The sequence below is a fragment of the Acanthopagrus latus genome, chromosome 3 (assembly GCF_904848185.1).
Source record: "Acanthopagrus latus isolate v.2019 chromosome 3, fAcaLat1.1, whole genome shotgun sequence".
NCBI classification, from domain to species: Eukaryota; Metazoa; Chordata; class Actinopteri; order Spariformes; family Sparidae; genus Acanthopagrus; species Acanthopagrus latus.
In genome coordinates this window covers 909,175-926,401 of record NC_051041.1, presented here as the reverse complement: position 1 = coordinate 926,401, position 17,227 = coordinate 909,175, and the positions used below count along the sequence as shown (strand labels likewise).

The following is a 17,227-nucleotide window of genomic DNA, read 5'->3' as shown; positions in this document are numbered from 1 at the left end:
CCTCGCCCCTACAGGACACCAGCAGCAGATTATCAGATTAGGACCTGAATCATTAATGTTAGACAGACTTTTCTCCAGTGGTCACTCACGAAACAGTCTCCTGATATATTTTCCCATCAGACAGCTGCAGCGATGGTATACTTTTGTAGCTAACCCTGAAGTTAGCATCAACCTGGTTCCCTCCACAAAAAACCTGGGATTTTAAAAATTGGGTTTTGGATTATAGCAGAAAATAATCTCAAATTCATGACTTTTACTGGTTCTCTTCATCCAGAAAATCTCCACAGAAGAACATAAATTAAATGTGTAGCAGTAAGAAGCTAATGTTGCTACAAACAGATGACTTCACAGTCACATGACTTAAACCTCACTGCCACAAAGAGTCTGACTGCACAATTACTATCCAGGTTTCCTATAAACTGATCAATAATGTCCCCGACAACCTCTGTAGTCTCATTTAGACACTTGTTAGCAAGCACTAACTGTTTTTAAAGCCCGGAGGAGCTTTATAATTAAACTATGGAACATTTAACAGCATCACAGACGTTGCGATGAGGGAGCCAGATGTGCTAACATGCTAACAGATTTCTGTGTTTTAGGACTAATTACTACACTGCTGTTAAAGGAGACATCCGTAAAAAGATCAACAAGGATCCAGGGAGGTTTATATTTGCTAAATTTTCCTCAAGTTGAGTCAATTTTTTAAAATTTATGACTTTATCACAATGTAAAGTCTGTGGGCGGGGTCAGCTGGAGGGGAAAACTACTGCACAAATCAGCTGGTGCACAACCAGGAAGTAACTTCAAACCACTGATGCATGAGGTCATCTCTGCTGGAGACGATCTCTGATGAGGGGTTCAGCACACACACACACACACACACACACACACACACACACACACACACACACACACACAGTGCTCCAGCAGTAAGGCCACACCCATAAACAGCACAGTGTGAGAGGCTCCTTTAAACGTAGCAAAGAGCTCAAATGTTCAACAAGTGCTTAAATTGTGTAAAATAAATAAATACATCTATTCAGGAGTGTAGCATCACTTTCCCTCCGCCAAAGAATATAGTCCTCCAGCGGTGGCGGTTGCTAAGCGACGCATGAACTGCCCCTTTCAGATTGAGCGGCGGCGGAGGGATATCGTTTAAACAGGTGTGGCTCGCGCCCGTTCGCGCTGCACCAAACTGCATTAGAAAATCTTGTAATTATACGTGCGAGCGTCTCAGAGAAACGCTGTGAGCGCAAAATATAATCTGACGCACTTGTTTCTGGATATCGAGGAGCTGCCGATCAATTCGGCGCAGATGAAGTCCAAAAGGCGGTTTTTGTCACATAAAAAGGCCTAATGTTGTTTTAAATGACTCGTTCAGCGGACAGACGCGTTAAAAGTTTGTATTTTTAAAGTCAAAGTTTGCAGAACAGAAAAATATTGAATTAATGCAATTTTCTGCATCGTTAGGGACACCCTCTTCAATTCGGCATATTTGTAGCCTGATTCAAGACAGCGCTTAAATCTCCAAAAGACACGATTTGCGATGATTACTGGAAGAAATGACTCACCCAGAACGTGGAGCTTTATCTCCGCAGCTTTCGTTGAGAGGTCGCTGAACGTGACGGAGATGCCGTAGTCCCCGCTGTCTGTGGACTTCAGCGGGCCCAGGGTCAGGTCCCCGTTCGTCACGTTGACCCAAACTCTCCCCACGTAAGCTTTGCTCACTTTGAAGCTGCCCTGAGCGACGGTGACAATCGAGGCCAGTTCGGCTCCGTCGCTGTAGCTCCAGGTCATCACCATGAACGCCGGGTTGTTCAGCAGAGTCTTTATAGTCACATTTCTCCCCACGATCGCGTCCACCGGGCCGTCCGGCAGGATGTCGTCCTGCCCCACACAGGACCCTGAGGAGAGGGGGAACACGGAGGACAGGTGAGACGGAGGAGCAGAGAACAGCCTCAAAAACACAAGTTTCCTACAAATAAACTCTTATTTCTAACATTCAGACAGACTACACCCGCCAAGCGAGGCAGGAAACGCACATTAAACATTAAATATAAAACTAAATCATAAATCCCAGTTCGATCTGCAGCTTCATCGACTCCATTTTATATTAATTTCTTTAATTCTGCCTCACCTATGAAATAAAGCAGAACCAGAAGCGTCTTCACGGACAACAGATCCATCCCGGAGGTTCAAGTGTTTCCAGCAGGGACGACAGACAGAAAATGCGGCTGTACCTGCTGCTTTTACAGGGACACACCCAGGCAAGGTGAACACACACACACACACACCAGACACACTCCCCCTGTCTACACACACACACACGTCATCGGTATGATTTCATCTTAACATCGTGTTTATATTTAACTCAATCTGTCATTCACAAGTTTAAACTAAATGATCATTTCATATGAATCCACTGAACAACTAAATCTACTTAAAGTATTATTATAAGTGTATAAATGTCAGATATCACAGCTTTAATGTTGAAACACACATTTTATAATTGACATTATATTTATGTTACTTTAAACCTGAAGTATGAGTCAGTAAGAAACCTTTTTCCACTAAGAGGTCATTAACTTTGTAATGTGTGTTTGTACATTATTGATTCAGTAATGAGTCATAAATAATGCATTTAAAAGTCACTCAGTGTCCATTAGGTTCACTGCAAAACATCAGGACATGTAAAGTTTCCTTCATCGAGCTCGGACATTATTAATGAGTCAATAATCCTGATTTACTGGACACATTAAGGATGTTTAAAGACTTCTCAGTGTTTGTTTCCTATCAGGACCTGATAAATACACTGAGAGTCTGCTGCCTCCTGCTGGACGTCTGCAGAAGTTATTCAGGTATAGAACTAAAAACATCCTGTTGTAATGAAACAAGTTCTGAACTATTTTTAAATTTTAGCAAATGAGTGAAAGGATTTAAAGTATAAATGACTCAAGTTTACATCTTGTTTTGGTTTTTTGAAATCAGCTGATCAGAGTCGATGATGATGATGATTCTCACGGCATGTGTCCCGACCGACCCGGAGCTGAAGGATTGGACTGTTCTGATACCGGCACCACAAGTGTGTCCTATACCCCGGGTGGGTACACAGGTTAATGCTCTGATATGATAAAATGTGATTCATCAACACAGATCATTTATTCTGAAAAAGCTGTAATTTATTTACAAAAATTTTTTACAGCACAAGTGGCCCAAAACAGCACAAGACTTCAAGGATTCTCCAGCAAAGTTCATGTTGTACAAAAGGATTTAACCTGAACCAGATCAAGCAATGACAGCATTCACATGGCATTTTTTAAAGCACAGGAATCTGAAAAAAAAAAAAAAAAAAAAAAAAAAGTATTTGAACATGTCCAGACAATCTGAACTGACAACTTTCAAAAGCTGGACTGAAAAACAATAAAGTGATGTAAACACGAATGAAAACATAACTAAGTTGATCACGTGGCTTCAACTGAGCTGAAAAGATGAGGCACAACTTATTTCAGAGGCTTATCACTGTCTAGAACTGTTCAGGTCCTTGTTGGTTCAGACCTACTGGTCCATGTCTCCAGCATGTGATCTCATGTGTTTGGACAAATTACATCTTGTTTTACGAACTGAGCATTTGAAAGGTTTCTCTGCTGTATGAGCTCTCAGGTGTGAGGTCAAACTGGAGTTTTGTGTGAATTCCAGCCCACAGAAGCAGCAGCTGAACGGTTTCTCTCCTGTGTGGATCCTCGTGTGACTCTCGAGTCCTGCTCGCCACTGAAACCTTTTTTTACAGACTGAGCAGCTGAACTGTTTTCCTTCAGGATGAGGTTTCATACGATCGTTCAGCGGGCCTGACGGTGTCGGGCGGTCGCCGTCGGCCTCCTGGCAGCCCTGTGAGACCGGAGATCGGCTGCGTGCAGTCTGTTCCGGATTGTCTGTGCAGAAAGTCGTCGGCCATATCGCCCAGCAAACTTTGACTGTAAATCTGTAGAAGACTGCCAGCGGTTCCTACGAGCTGACAGCGTAAGGAAACGGTCTTCTTGGGGGGTCGTCTTCTTGGGACGCCCACTTCTCGGCCTGTCTATGACGTCCCCCGTCAAACGGAACTTGGCCTTCAGTTTGGAGATGGTACTCGGGCTCACTCCCAATAATGCAGCAACCTGGTTTTGCGGAACACCAGCTTGAAGTTTCCCCATCGCACAGGCCCGATCCTGATGAGTCAAACGTGGCGTGCCGGTTCTTGGAGCAGACACCATCTGACCACTGAAGCAGGGCCGGTGCTCACAGCTGGAACATGGAAACATTTTTTTACAGACTGAGCAGCTGAATCCTTTACTTTGAGAATGAAGTTTCATATGATCGTTTAAGGAGTTCCTCTGCGGGTATCTTTTACCAGAAATGGTGCAATTAAAAGGTTTCCCTCCAACATTACATTTCACGTCACCTACAGGTTCTTCATTGTTTTGCAGACGCTTTAAACCTGACCGAGGTTCTCTGGTGTCCTCCCAGTCCCAGCTGTCATCAGTCTCAGGTTCAGAGGAGTGTGACGTCTTGTCCTCATCAGCTGGTTGTAAATGACTGTCTGGATCTGAGTCCTTGACTGGTTCTGGTCCTCCACAGTCCTCTCCTTCAGCTTCTGTTTTCAAAAGCTCTCCATCTCTGAACTCTTCAGTTTTGATTTGGTGAAGCTGTGAGGACTGAAGTTCCTCCTCATCTTCTTCACTCTTCACAGTGACAGGACTGAGTGTGAACCTGGTATCAGCCTCCTCCAGCCCTGGAAGCTGCTCTCCCTCCTGACGGGTCCACAGTTCCTCCTGTTCCTCTTTAATGTGTGGCAGCTCTGGTGGGTCCTGCTGGTCCAGACTGGAGCTCCACTCCACCTTTTCTTTAATCACCAACAGCTGCTGGACGTCTGTGGAGAACAAAGAAATACAAACATCACTGTTTCACTAACTTACATCCAGCAGGACCGATCACACTGCTGATTTTATGTCCAGGTCAATTCACCTCTGGGTCACCTAATAATGTCAGCAAACTAATTACTAAAAAAAGTAGAGATGTTGGGATGTTGTGTTTCCCTTCCCAATACCAATTCTGATAGCTGAAATTTGCGTATTGAATAATCCCAAACAAAGAACAAACTGTATATTCAGTGTTTGTCTGACACTGATCGGTTGTGCCTGTGTTTTTTCTCACGGTTGGTCTATAAAACAAACTGAAGAACAAAAACATTTAGCAAATGTTTTTATGGTGCAACACACAAACATCTCTGCTGCTCATCCCACAAATACATGTTCCTTACAAATGTGTTACCATGTAAAAGGGAAATAAACAGGCCAATGGTATAAGATCTATTACCATGAAGCATCATTACAACAAAGAAATCATCTACTAAACACAAATTTCCTTACTTTTTGTGCTATGTTTATTATTGTTGCTAGTAAATAAAAGTGTCATGTCAAACAGTTTAACAGTTTTAATGTCCATAAGGTTCGGTTGTATATTTAGTAGTATGTTTTTGTTTTTTTTTTTAACATTAAAAACATACAAACCTGTGTTTTGTAGTTTATGTTCGTCCTCCTTCTCCGTCATCTTCCTTCAAACAGCTCAGATTCTCTTCAGCAGCCGCAGTTAGTTGAGTACTAAGTGTTTAATTAACATTTACAGACAATTTAGCTTCATTAGCTTCGCAGGACACAAACAGATAATTCAGATGTTTAATTATAACCGACAGGTGACAAACAGCCTGGTCTCCATTTAAGTTAACTGTTTGGACGAGTTCAGTATCCGTCCAATTCCAGCTAGCAAGCTAGGCTAACTGCCTTTAGCATTATGAGCTAACAGGGGGAAAACATCCCGAAGTTTCACAGAAAGTCCACCTACACAGGTGTGTCTGTACACACAGGCTCTGCTTTACTCTGTAACTGACGTGAAAAGTGACAGAAGAGGTTAGCATGTTAGCTGCGGTAGCTACAGTCACTTCCGGTGCCACTTCTTCTTCTTTTGATTCTTGGAGCGGGCTGTAACAGTCAGTCCTGACGTGTTTACCGCCACCTGCTGGAGTGGAGGATGTAGTGTGAGCTGCTGTCCAACGACTGTTTTACATCAGAGGGGAAATAAAGTTATAACTAAATGAATAATTAAAGAGAAACAAAAGAAAAAACTCATTAATTCTATAGTTTTTAAATCACTCATATGATTTAACCAGTGGCTGAGTTAGTTCTAATTTTATTTTTTTAAAGATCCTAATTTGAGGTGGAGCTCTACACCTCCTTTCACATGAATCCCTCTTATTTTATTCTATATTATTTTATTTGACCTTCTCTTCATCTAAGTGGATTATTGTTTAGTCAGTTTTGTACTAACTGTATTTCCTCCACAAGATACTGTATGATGTGTATCGTGTTCTTCTTCTGTTGAACCATAAATAATACATTTAAAAATAAATTCATGTCCATTAAGTCCTCTGCAAAACATCAGGACATGTAAAGTTTCCTTCATCAAGTTCAGACATTATTAATGACTCTATAATCCTGATTTACTGGACACATTAAGGATGTTTTAAAGACTTCTCAACGTTTGTTTCTGATTAGAACCTGATGAATAAAAATAAAATATATCAGCTGAAATGTTCCAGTTTCTAAATGAAGTTCAGTGAGAGTCTGCTGCCACCTGCTGGACGTCTGGTGAGGTTATTCAGGTACAATAGGTACTGACATGATGAAATAAATGTTGTGGAGTGATTTGTACAATACTGACTTGAAGTTAAAGTACAGTGAGTGAGTAAGTGTACTCTCTGTGTAATTAAAGAACACAACAATGAATCCAATCGTGTTTGACTCTGAGGTTTTATTCTTCAGTAGAAAGTGACGGGCTCGGAGCTGATGACCTCAGACAGGAGGTCAGACAATAGTGAGGGACGGACAGAAACACTGCTGGTTTGGACCCGCACATGAGGTTTGCTGACAAAGACACACAATTAGAAACCTGCACACCTCTGGACAGATTGTGTTTTTCGTTTAAGTGAAATGTTTTCAGCATTTTTATTTTCAAAAAGTGTTTTTACTGCACACATCACAGTTTTTAAAGCGCAGGAATCGGATTAAGACTCAGTGTTGGCAGGAAGAGCAAGTGCAGCTCACTGATACAACGTCTCCAGGCGTCACTTGGAGGCAATTTAAATACACAAGTTTCAAAAGCTGCTGTGAAAAACGATGAAGTGAAGTTGACACGATTAAAAACAGAATTATTACAATAATGATATTTGAGGCTGTATCACAGTTTAGTGTCTCACTGTTCGGGTCTTTATTGCTTCAATCCGACTGATAAAAAGAAAAAAGAAAAAAAAAATCATCTCAGTGGCTTCATTTGTTCTGGCTGCTCTCACCGACACACTTGTGTTTTTGCATCACTGCCAGCTGAGTGAATCTTTTCTCACAAATGCTGCAGCTGAACGGTCTCTCCCCCGTGTGGACGGTTGAATGTCGCCTCAGATTTTCTGGCCGTGCAAATGTTTTTCCACAAACTGAACAAGTGAATGGTTTCTCCCCCGTGTGGACGCTCGAATGTCGTCTCAGAGTTTCACGCTGTGCGAATCTCTTACCACACACCGAACAGCTGAAGGGTTTGTCTCCAGAATGCGATCTCATGTGTTTGGACAAATTACACGAGACACGGAATTGTGCTTTACAAATTGAGCATTTGAAAGGTTTCTCTCCTGTATGAACTCTCAGGTGAGAGATCAAACTTGAATTCTGGGCAAATTCCAGCCCACAGAAGCAGCAGCTAAACGGTTTCTCCCCTGTGTGGATCCTCATGTGCCTCTCCAGTCCTGCTCTCCATTGAAATGTTTTTGTACAGACTGAGCAGCCAAAGCGTTTTCCTTCAGAATGAAGTTTCATATGATCGTTTAAGGAGTTCCTCCGCGGGTATCTTTTACCACAGACAGTGCAACTAAAAGGTTTCCCTCCAACATTACATTTCACGTCACCTACAGGTTCTTCATTGTTTTGCAGACGCTTTAAACCTGACCGAGGTTCTCTGGTGTCCTCCCAGTCCCAGCTGTCATCAGTCTCAGGTTCAGAGGAGTGTGACGTCTTGTCCTCATCAGCTGGTTGTAAATGACTGTCTGGATCTGAGTCCTTGACTGGTTCTGGTCCTCCACAGTCCTCTCCTTCAGCTTCTGTTTTCAAATGTTCTCCATCTCTGAACTCTTCAGTTTTGATTTGGTGAAGCTGTGAGGACTGAGGTTCCTCTTCATCATCTTCTTCACTCTTCACAGGGACAGGAGTGAATGTGAACTTGATATCAGCCTCCTCCAGCCCTGGAAGTTGTTCTCCCTCCTGACGGGTCCAGAGTTCCTCCTGTTCCTCTTTAATGTGTGGCAGCTCTGGTGGGTCCTGCTGGTCCAGACTGGAGCTCCACTCCACCTCTTCTTTAATCACCAACAGCTGCTGGACGTCTGTGGAGAACAAAGAAATACAAATATCACTGTTTCACTAACTTACATCCAGCAGGACCGATCACACTGCTGATGTTATGTTCAGGTCGATTCACACACCTCCATTTTATACTGTTTGCTGTGTTTATGTGTGGCGGACCCTGCCACCTCTCTAGGTTAAAACAGTGTCGTGGGACCTTATTTTGGACCAGCTTGTTCATGCAGTGGTGGAGACGGTCTGTATTATTATCTCATTAATATTGTAAATATAAGATGTCTTCAGTGAATTGACAGTTGTCTGAATCATTTCTGACTTTCTGTTCTCTGCAATAAGCTTTACAACCATCAGTAACTCAATAATAATATAATGACAGGTTTAAATACTTATTTTTGAAAAGGACTCAATACATAAAGTAACATTAATACTTTGAGTAACAGCACAACTCATAAAAACTGTAATAATAAGGAGCTTTATTGGCCAACTATGTGTACACAAACAAGCAAATTTGACTCCAGTTGAGTTCGCTTATTATTATCATTTACATCACTATTATTACATTAAAAACATGCAAACCTGAGTCCTGTAGTTTATGTCCCTCCTCGTTCTCCGTCATCTTCCTTCACACGGCTCAGATTCTCTTCAGCAGCCGCAGTTAGTCGAGTTTTAAATGATTAATCAACATTTACAGACACTTTTCCTCCAGACTGACTTAGGTCCAGCTGCTGAATGACATTACTGTCGCGTCCGTCTGTTCCCAGCAAGCACGCTACGTTAGCCTCATTAGCTTCGTAGATAATTCAGATCTGTAAAACTATTAATTATAACCGTCTGCTCTTCGGGTTTATCTGGACACACGGACATCTCGGGTCGGGGACAAGCAGTCTGGTCTCCATTGAAGCTAATTGTTAGCGCTTTGTGGTCAAGTTCTGTAAAGGTCCAATTCCAGCTAGCAAGCTAGGCTAACTACCTTTAGCATTATGAGCTAACAGGAGACACGTCTTGGGGGAAAACATCCCGAAGTTTCACACAAAGTCCACCTACACGAGTGTGTCTGTACACACAGGCTCTGGTGGTTCACTATGTTTTACAGTAACTGATGTGGAAGGTGATAGAAGAGGTTAGCATGTTAGCCGCGGTAGCTACAATCACTTCCGGTGCCACTTCTTCTTCTTTTGTTTATTGTAACGGGCTGTAACCGTTATGGTTACCGCCACCTGCTGGACGGGAGTGTGTCGTATTGACTTCTTCTGTTTATTATTTAACAATTGAGAAGAAGAAGAAGAAGAAGAAGAAGAAGAAGAAGAATAAGAATATTTGGAACAGTTTAAATAAAGTTGTACAAAATCAGGGGAAATGCTAAACTTAGTTAGCCTCTCTTGCTAGCAGGAACAATACTGAGCAGACTGTAAAAAGGTAAATCAGAAAAATAAATAAATGAATAAAAGGTAAATCAGTAGACGGACGGAAGCAGCAGGAGGCAGTGAGGCTAAATGAGGGAAGCTGAAGTTATAGACGAAGAAGAAAATACCAACAGGAAGGAAACATCACGTGGTTGCACAGAGCTGGTCGGTGAAGTTTTGACAGAGAACAAACTGTGTTACGGACCTTAAATCTCAGAACAAACTGTTCTGTTAACTTTATTTTAACAGCTGAATCATCTGCTGCTGTCCTGCGCACATCAGAGTGAGCAGACAGTTTTTAACGGAGTGTTTCTGGAGGGAAAGTTCGTGTGAGTCAGTGAAAATGTCTAAAGTCCAAACGCTGAGAGTTGTTGTGAAGCAGCGACTAACTGCGGCTGCTGAAGAGATATTTGAGCTGTTTGAAAGAACGATAGCAGAGTACGAGGAGGAACTGTGTCGACACCGGAAACTACTGGACGCTGTTACCGAGCCTCAGGTCCAGTTACACAGAACAGGTCGGTTCTGTTTACTTCTTCTTCTCACTTTACACTTTATTACTTCTTTATTGTCACATTCACAACAGACACAGTGAAGTTGGAGCTCTCTGATCCACCAACACTGTTCAGACAACTTGTATGAAAAGAAAAGAAGTGAAAATGAGATTTAATACATAATGTCAAGACATCAACAGTGGAATATGCATAGAAACATGTATAATACTGTGGTAGTAGTATTACATATAATGTGTGTGTGTGTGTGTGTGTGTGTGTGTGTGTGTGTGTGTGTGTTATTAACATTAACACAGCCTCTGCTCCTGGAGGTCTGTCCAGTGGACACACTGGTAAACCAAACTCCATTCAACCTCCCAGTTCATGTCAGAGATTTACTTAAAACAACTCATGTTGAAACTTCTATTAAATTAATCTGACCTTGTGAAATCCTTCAGCTGTACTCCGGATAGAAGTTCCAACATCAGTGTTTTTCAAGAAAAGCCCTGACATGAACTGTAAAAAAGTTTTGGATTTTTGTTGAGTTTGCAAACACGCAGTAATACAAACAGTATTCATGCAGTACATAGATGTTAAAGTAGTCTGAAGGTAAAGTGACATTTAGTGTCGGTTCAGTGAGAGGAAATTATCAAAGTGCAGAATGTCTTCACACATTTTAGAAAGTAGCCGTGCTGGTGGTTGAAATGTTAACAGGAAATCTTTCTTCTTCACAGACGTCCAGCAGCTGTTGGAGAGTGAAGAAGAGGATCCTCCTGAGCAGCAGGAGAGGAGCTCCAGTCTGGACCAGGAGGAACCACCAGAGCCGCCACACATTAAAGAGGAACAGGAGGAACTCTGGACCCGTCAGGAGGGAGAGCAGCTTCCAGGGCTGGAGGAGGCTGATATCAAGTTCACCTTCACTCCTGTGAGGAGTGAAGAAGATGATGAAGAGGAACCTCAGTCCTCACAGCTTCATCAGAGACAGACTGAACAGATGGAGACAGAAGCTGATGGAGAGGACTGTGGAGGACCAGAACCAGACCGGACCTCAGATCCATATAGATATTTAAAACCTGTTACTGATGATGATGATGAGACGTCACACTGCCCTGAAACCAGGACTGAGGACAGCGGCTCTGAACCAGAGACTGATGACAGCAGTGACTGGGAGATGCAGGAAAAAGACTCCAGCTGCTCGGTTTGTAAAAAAACCTTTTCAGACAAATTCCATTTTGTGAATCACATGAGAACCCACACAGGGGAGAAGAAACGGTTCTGTTGCTCAGTTTGTGGTAAAGGATTTTCACGAAGTCATCATCTGAAACAACACGAAGTCGTCCACACGGGGGAGAAACCATTTAGTTGTTCCGTCTGTGGTAAGAAATACACACAGAGGTCGTCTCTGAGCGTTCACTTCAGACTTCATACAGGAGAAAACCCTCACACGTGCTCAGTTTGTAGAAGACCTTTCAGTTCCAGACACCGGTTGATTGAACACTTGAGGTATAAACACCAACATGATTCTGTTGCTACGAGCTCCAAGTCCAAACCGCCTCGTGCACAGCCGCTGTGATGTGCTGCTGCCTGTTTGTGTTGAGCGTTCAGCAGCTTCAACAGCTGGACACTTCTTACATACTGCACCTTTAAAGTTGATGATTATTGCACCACGTATGTTTGTTCATTGATAGTAGCGAATTCTAACATAGTCAATATAATATTTCAAGTTTACATCCAGTTTCATGTCTGTTAGGACATTTTGTGCCATTACAATAAAGTGTTCGTTTGACCAAACCTTCTGTTCTCAGAGTCATTGTGACAGATACATAATTATAATTATAAATGTGTGATGTGTTGATTCTGTGAAACTGATATTCTGTACCAGAGGTCAAAGGTTGTCTTCACTGTATCATATTTTTCCTGCAACCACATTATCCTGTCCATTTTTAACATATGACCAGAAGGAAAGTGAGCGAGCCTCAAATCTCTGAGGAACCTGAAGAAGAAGGACGGGTCACTGTGGTGCCGGCTGTATTGAAGTCTGCAGGAGATGATGGAGAAACACTAAAAGCCAACATGCTGTATGGACTCTCACACATTCCTGTTCACAGAACGTGTGGTCACATGAGTTATCAGTCCTGTAAATCATGTCAGTTGTTCAGACACTCAGTGATGTCAGGACTCTTTCCTCTTTTTTAAAGTTTCTTGCGAGACCCACAGGAAGAACGACTCTGAAGCCAACTCTCTCGCAGTGGTCAGACTGTGTAATTACATCATCATGTGACGTTTGACCCTGAATCCTCACAGGGTGAAAGAAGCAGAAAGAAGAAACTGTTTTTAAAATTTGCTATTTAAAGATTATTATTATGAACCAGTCATACAGCAGGTATTCCAGCAGCACTTGTGTTTTTCACACCGTAGAGAATAAATACATTTAATATATTTCTGTGTCCCTTATTAAGTTATATGATCAGCAGAAAGCACATTACAGTGAGTAGAATTACAGATTTCTCTTCAAAGAATTTGGTTTCTAGACATTTTCAGGCAGAAATCGTACAGTGTTTTTAGTGTTTAAAATCATGTTAAACCTGTAATGAGGTGGATTTCCTCTAAATAAAGTGTTTCTGGTGTGTTATCAGTTAAACCAGAACACAGGTCCTCCATGTTGTGTGCCTTCTCTTGACTGAAGCAGAAAAATAAACATCATTTCAGTTTCAAGTCAGAAACTAAAGAAACATTCGTTCTGATGTTCGGAGAGTTTAATCTGAAGCTTTATCATCCAGAGTAACAGCAGGTTTTACACAAAGCACCTCGAGATGTTTCAGAAACGTTTTCTAACAACACATGTTGAGCTTAATGCTGGGTAGGAGACAGAAAATGCTTTTGGAACCATTTAAATACATTTTGAGTGAAATACACGTGATACCATAAAGAAATGTAGAAACAAATACAAACAGAACTTAAAAACAGCTTGAGAGACTGAAGCAAATTGATTTAACTGATCAGTGAATCAAGTGTTGCCTTCAGTATTTCAGTCATGCTGGAACAAAGTACAATACAAAAGAACACAATAAACTCAAAACTCTCAGTGGAAACAGACTTAAAATATCAAGTTTAGTAAGAAAGAAGAACAGAGACATCAGTCAGTCTCAGACTTCCTCCATCTGCGACAGCATGATAATAAAACACAGATAAAACATAAAATGAATGGATAAAATGACTGTTAACTTTGGAGGTTATCAATACTGCAGTATTAATAATCTGGTACATAACACCCGGTTTCTGTTAGAGATGTCCCGATCCATCTCTGCATTACATCACATTACATACAGCAGAGCATGTAAAACAGGCAGGCAAGAAGATGCTGAACGCTGTGAGACAGACAAGCATCATTTTACATGACAACGGAAGGAATATGTAGAAAGCAGTGGATGATATGGAGGCACTTCAGCGTCACACACTCACCTGCTAACATAAGGAAAGTGGAGGCCAATGTTGGAACAACATATGCAGAATAAGACAGAAGCCATATGAAAGTATTTACTTTGTTTCAACAAAATTTTAAAAAAGGCTGATCGGATCAGAACTCGGTATCGGCAGACATCCCTACACCCAACATCACATGAGATAAAAGAAGAAGCACGTCCTCTTTTATCATCTGTATCACAGTGTTAAAGTGAAACTCTCGTTCTTTTTGTGAATGTATGAGTCAAACCTTTGTTTAGAGGCATAATTACATGGAAAGCACCACTTTTAAGATTTACCGTATTTTCGTTTTCAGGTCAAACTCTTTTTCAGTGGGAGTGCTACAGGCACAAAATCTCTGTTTTTAAAACAGTAAGAAGTCTGGACACAACGTGAAACTGTGCTGGTAGCATCACCAGGGTCTCTACACATGAACACCAGCACTGACAACATTGTCTGAGGACACAGAGTTACTAAAAATTAAAGTTTTTGAACAGCTCATGTTAGCAGCAGCTTGTTCCGCTCGCCGCCGTCCTGCCAGTGGAGAAGAGTCGACCTCAGAATGAGACGTAACCTGGAGGACAGTTAAGGTGGAACGCTGCTAAAGCTTAGTTCCATATAAATACAGGATAATTTGTTGTTTTGTCATTAGTGAAAAACAATATTTACCTTGAAGTTGAAAAAGGAGCCTCATGTAAGACAGGTAAACAACTGCTAACATGAGCTGTTCAAAAACTTTCTTTTTAGTAACTCTGTGTACACAACGATGTTCTCAGTGCTGGTGTTCATGTGCAGAGACCCTGGTGATGCTACCAGCAAAGTTTCATGTTGTGTTGAGACTTCTTACTGTTTTAAATATAGAGATTTTGATGCTAACATGCAAACATCTCTGCCACTTCATGAATTCTGGCTGCTCTCACCAACACACTTGTGTATTTTGCTGGTATAAAGCCGAGTGAAGCTTTTGTTACAAACGCTGCAGCTGTATCGTTTCTCCTGTGTGTGTGTAGTCGAGTGTCGTCTCAGAGTTCCATGTCGTGCAAACTTTCTACCACAAACTGAACAACTGAATGGTTTCTCTTCCCTGTGTAGTCTCATGTGTACACTTAGATTCCTTCTAAGAGTGAAACGCGCTTTACAAACAGAGCAGGCGTGAGGTTTACCACCTCGATGAACTTGTAAGTGTGAAGCTAAATTTGAGCGTTGTGTGAATCTTGCGCCACAGAGAGAACAACTGAACGGTTTCTCCCCTGTGTGGACAACAAAGTGTCGAGCCAGATGTTCCTTTTGTGAAAACCTTTTGCCACAAAATGAGCAACTGAATGGTTTCTCCCCTGTGTGGGTTCTCATGTGCTTCACAACATGAGATCTGCGTGGAAATTTTCTTTTACAAACTGAGCAGGTGGAACCTCGTTCCTCAGAATGGACCTGAGGTTTCCTGGTCTCCCAATCAGTGCTGTGATCAGTCTCGGGTTCAGAGGGGTGTGAAGTCTCATCATCAGTAACTGGTTGTAAATATCTTTCTGGATCTGAGTGCCTGTCTGGTTCTGATCCTCCATAGTCCTCTCCATCAGCTTCTGTCTCCATCTGTTCAGTCTGTCTCTCATCATCTTCTTCACTCCTCACAGGAGTGAGTGTGAACTTGATATCAGCCTCCTCCAGCCCTGGAAGCTGCTCTCCCTTCTGACGGGTCCACAGCTCCTCCTGTTCCTCTTTAATGTGTGGCGGCTCTGGTGGGTCCTGCTGGTCCAGACTGGAGCTCCTCTCCTGCTGCTCAGGAGGATCCTCTTCTTCACTCTCCAACAGCTGCTGGACGTCTGTGAAGAAGAAAGATTTCCTGTTAACATTTCAACCACCAGCACGGCTACTTTCTAAAATGTGTGAAGACATTCTGCACTTTGATAATTTCCTCTCACTGAACCGACACTAAATGTCACTTTACCTTCAGACTACTTTAACATCTATGTACTGCATGAATACTGTTTGTATTACTGCGTGTTTGTGAGCTCTTACTCCTACAAACTCATCTAAAACTGAAAACTTTTTCCCAGTTCATGTCAGGGCTTTTCGAGAAAAACACTGATTTTGAAACTTCTATCCGGAGTACAGCTGAAGGATTTCACAAGGTCAGATTAATTTAATAGAAGTTTCAGCATGAGGTGTTTCATGTAAGTATATGACATGAACTGGGAGGTGAGTTGAGTTCATTTCTTCACAGTCTGTCTGCATCACAGTTCAGGATGACTCTGTTGAGTTTGACACTCTTTACACTTCTGTCACTTTATCACCACTGTACACCTGCCAAATTAAAAAAGAACCTTTGTAAAGTTGAAACTACAGTTTAACTCTTTAAAAAAAAAAAGAGAGACCTGACTTTAAAACAGCTGTTTTCTGAATGGAGTTTGGTTTACCAGTGTGTCCACTGGACAGACCTCCAGGAGCAGAGGCTGTGTTAATGTTAATAACACACACAGATTATATGTGATACTACTACTACTACAGTATAAGACATGTTTTTTATGTATATTCCACTACTGATGTCTCGACATTATGTATTAACAAGTCAAATCTAATGAAAGGGCTCGCTGTGCTCTCTTAATAAAGACAATCTGTCAGTAAGTTTCTGTTATTGATTAGTCAGAATGGGCTAACATTAGCCACGTTAGCTTAGGTTCTTTCATTAAATTTGAGTTGAATATAGGCAGAAATTTAGACTGATTACTTTGCTTTCATATCGCAACAGTCCCGCGTGTCCTTATCGTCTATATGACGACATCCCAACATAACATACAACAGAATGTATAGATTCTTTACTAACGGTGTTAAGTTAGCGCTGTCAGTGAATGAACACATTCAGGGCAGTACGTGTAAAACCAGCCCAGCAGGATTATATTTGCATATTCACCACCCACCCAACAGTCTCACATACCGTTCTCTGCTGGTAAAGTGAGAATAACAAGTAAACAGAACCGACCTGTTCTGTGTAACTGGACCTGAGGCTCGGTAACAGCGTCCAGTAGTTTCCGGTGTCGACACAGTTCCTCCTCGTACTCTGCTATCGTTCTTTCAAACAGCTCAAATATCTCTTCAGCAGCCGCAGTTAGTCGCTGCTTCACAACAACTCTCAGCGTTTGGACTTTAGACATTTTCACTGACTCACACGAACTTTCCCTCCAGAAACACTCCGTTAAAAACTGTCTGCTCACTCTGATGTGCGCTGTGTTCACAGTCCGCTCGGCTCCGTCTATTTCCGGCTAACAAGCTAAGTTAGCTTCATTAGCTCCGAATGAAAGCAGCAGATAATTCAGCCGTTAAAATAAAGTGAACAGATCAGAGTCTATGCTGAGATTTAAGATCCGTAAAACAGTTTGTTCTCTGTCGAAACTTCTCCGACCAGCTCCGTGCGACCGAGTTCCCTCTCCGACTACTTCCTGTTACCGTC

The 17,227-nt window shown here is 42.0% G+C and overlaps 4 protein-coding genes and 1 long non-coding RNA gene across 9 annotated transcripts in view; 2 read left to right on the top strand and 3 right to left on the bottom strand.

Moving 5' to 3' along the window:
* The window catches only part of si:ch211-264f5.6 (carcinoembryonic antigen-related cell adhesion molecule 5), a 17,223-nt gene extending 14,944 nt beyond the window's left edge, over positions 1-2,279 (bottom strand). The window contains exons 1-2 of the mRNA XM_037093866.1: positions 2,138-2,279; positions 1,572-1,904 (exon numbers count right to left, since the gene is read on the bottom strand). Coding sequence (XP_036949761.1) covers positions 1,572-1,904; positions 2,138-2,186 — 382 coding nt within the window. The 5' untranslated portion in view covers positions 2,187-2,279. The remainder of the gene's footprint in view (positions 1-1,571; positions 1,905-2,137) is intronic.
* LOC119017334 lies at positions 1,791-3,360 on the top strand. Of its 2 annotated transcripts, none has more exons than XR_005074402.1 (5): positions 1,791-1,932; positions 2,154-2,272; positions 2,798-2,858; positions 2,989-3,100; positions 3,203-3,360. It is a non-coding gene; the product is annotated as an uncharacterized LOC119017334 (long non-coding RNA). The 2 variants fall into 2 exon arrangements; XR_005074401.1 differs by having other exon boundaries at positions 1,792-1,932; positions 2,151-2,272.
* Positions 3,158-9,600, bottom strand: LOC119017307 (zinc finger and SCAN domain-containing protein 31-like). Of its 2 annotated transcripts, none has more exons than XM_037093950.1 (3): positions 9,403-9,600; positions 5,547-5,816; positions 3,158-4,906 (listed from the first exon to the last, which is right to left on the bottom strand). In XM_037093950.1, exons 2-3 carry the CDS (start codon positions 5,584-5,586, stop codon positions 3,837-3,839), a joined length of 1,110 nt encoding a protein of 369 aa, XP_036949845.1. In that variant the 5' UTR covers positions 5,587-5,816; positions 9,403-9,600; the 3' UTR covers positions 3,158-3,836. The 2 variants fall into 2 exon arrangements, with proteins under 2 accessions (XP_036949845.1, XP_036949847.1); XM_037093952.1 differs by lacking the exon at positions 9,403-9,600 and adding an exon at positions 5,878-6,032 and having other exon boundaries at positions 5,547-5,636.
* On the bottom strand, positions 6,824-17,227 carry LOC119017296 (gastrula zinc finger protein XlCGF8.2DB-like). 2 transcript variants are annotated; one of them, XM_037093930.1, is made up of 3 exons: positions 16,760-17,227; positions 15,526-15,602; positions 6,824-8,393 (listed from the first exon to the last, which is right to left on the bottom strand). In XM_037093930.1, the coding sequence occupies exons 1-3, from the start codon at positions 16,929-16,931 to the stop codon at positions 7,359-7,361; spliced, it is 1,284 nt and encodes a 427-aa protein (XP_036949825.1). In that variant the 5' UTR covers positions 16,932-17,227; the 3' UTR covers positions 6,824-7,358. The 2 variants fall into 2 exon arrangements, with proteins under 2 accessions (XP_036949825.1, XP_036949826.1); XM_037093931.1 differs by lacking the exons at positions 15,526-15,602; positions 16,760-17,227 and adding an exon at positions 9,009-9,406 and having other exon boundaries at positions 6,824-8,455.
* The window catches only part of LOC119017301 (zinc finger protein 501-like), a 108,126-nt gene continuing 100,664 nt past the window's right edge, over positions 9,766-17,227 (top strand). The window contains exons 1-2 of one of the 2 annotated variants that reach the window (XM_037093945.1): positions 9,949-10,350; positions 11,058-12,115. In XM_037093945.1, the coding sequence (XP_036949840.1) occupies positions 10,179-10,350; positions 11,058-11,896 (1,011 nt within the window). In that variant the 5' untranslated portion in view covers positions 9,949-10,178 and the 3' untranslated portion in view covers positions 11,897-12,115. Of the gene's footprint in view, positions 10,351-11,057; positions 12,116-17,227 lie in introns of those variants that run through there. The other variant, XM_037093944.1, reaches the window with a different exon arrangement.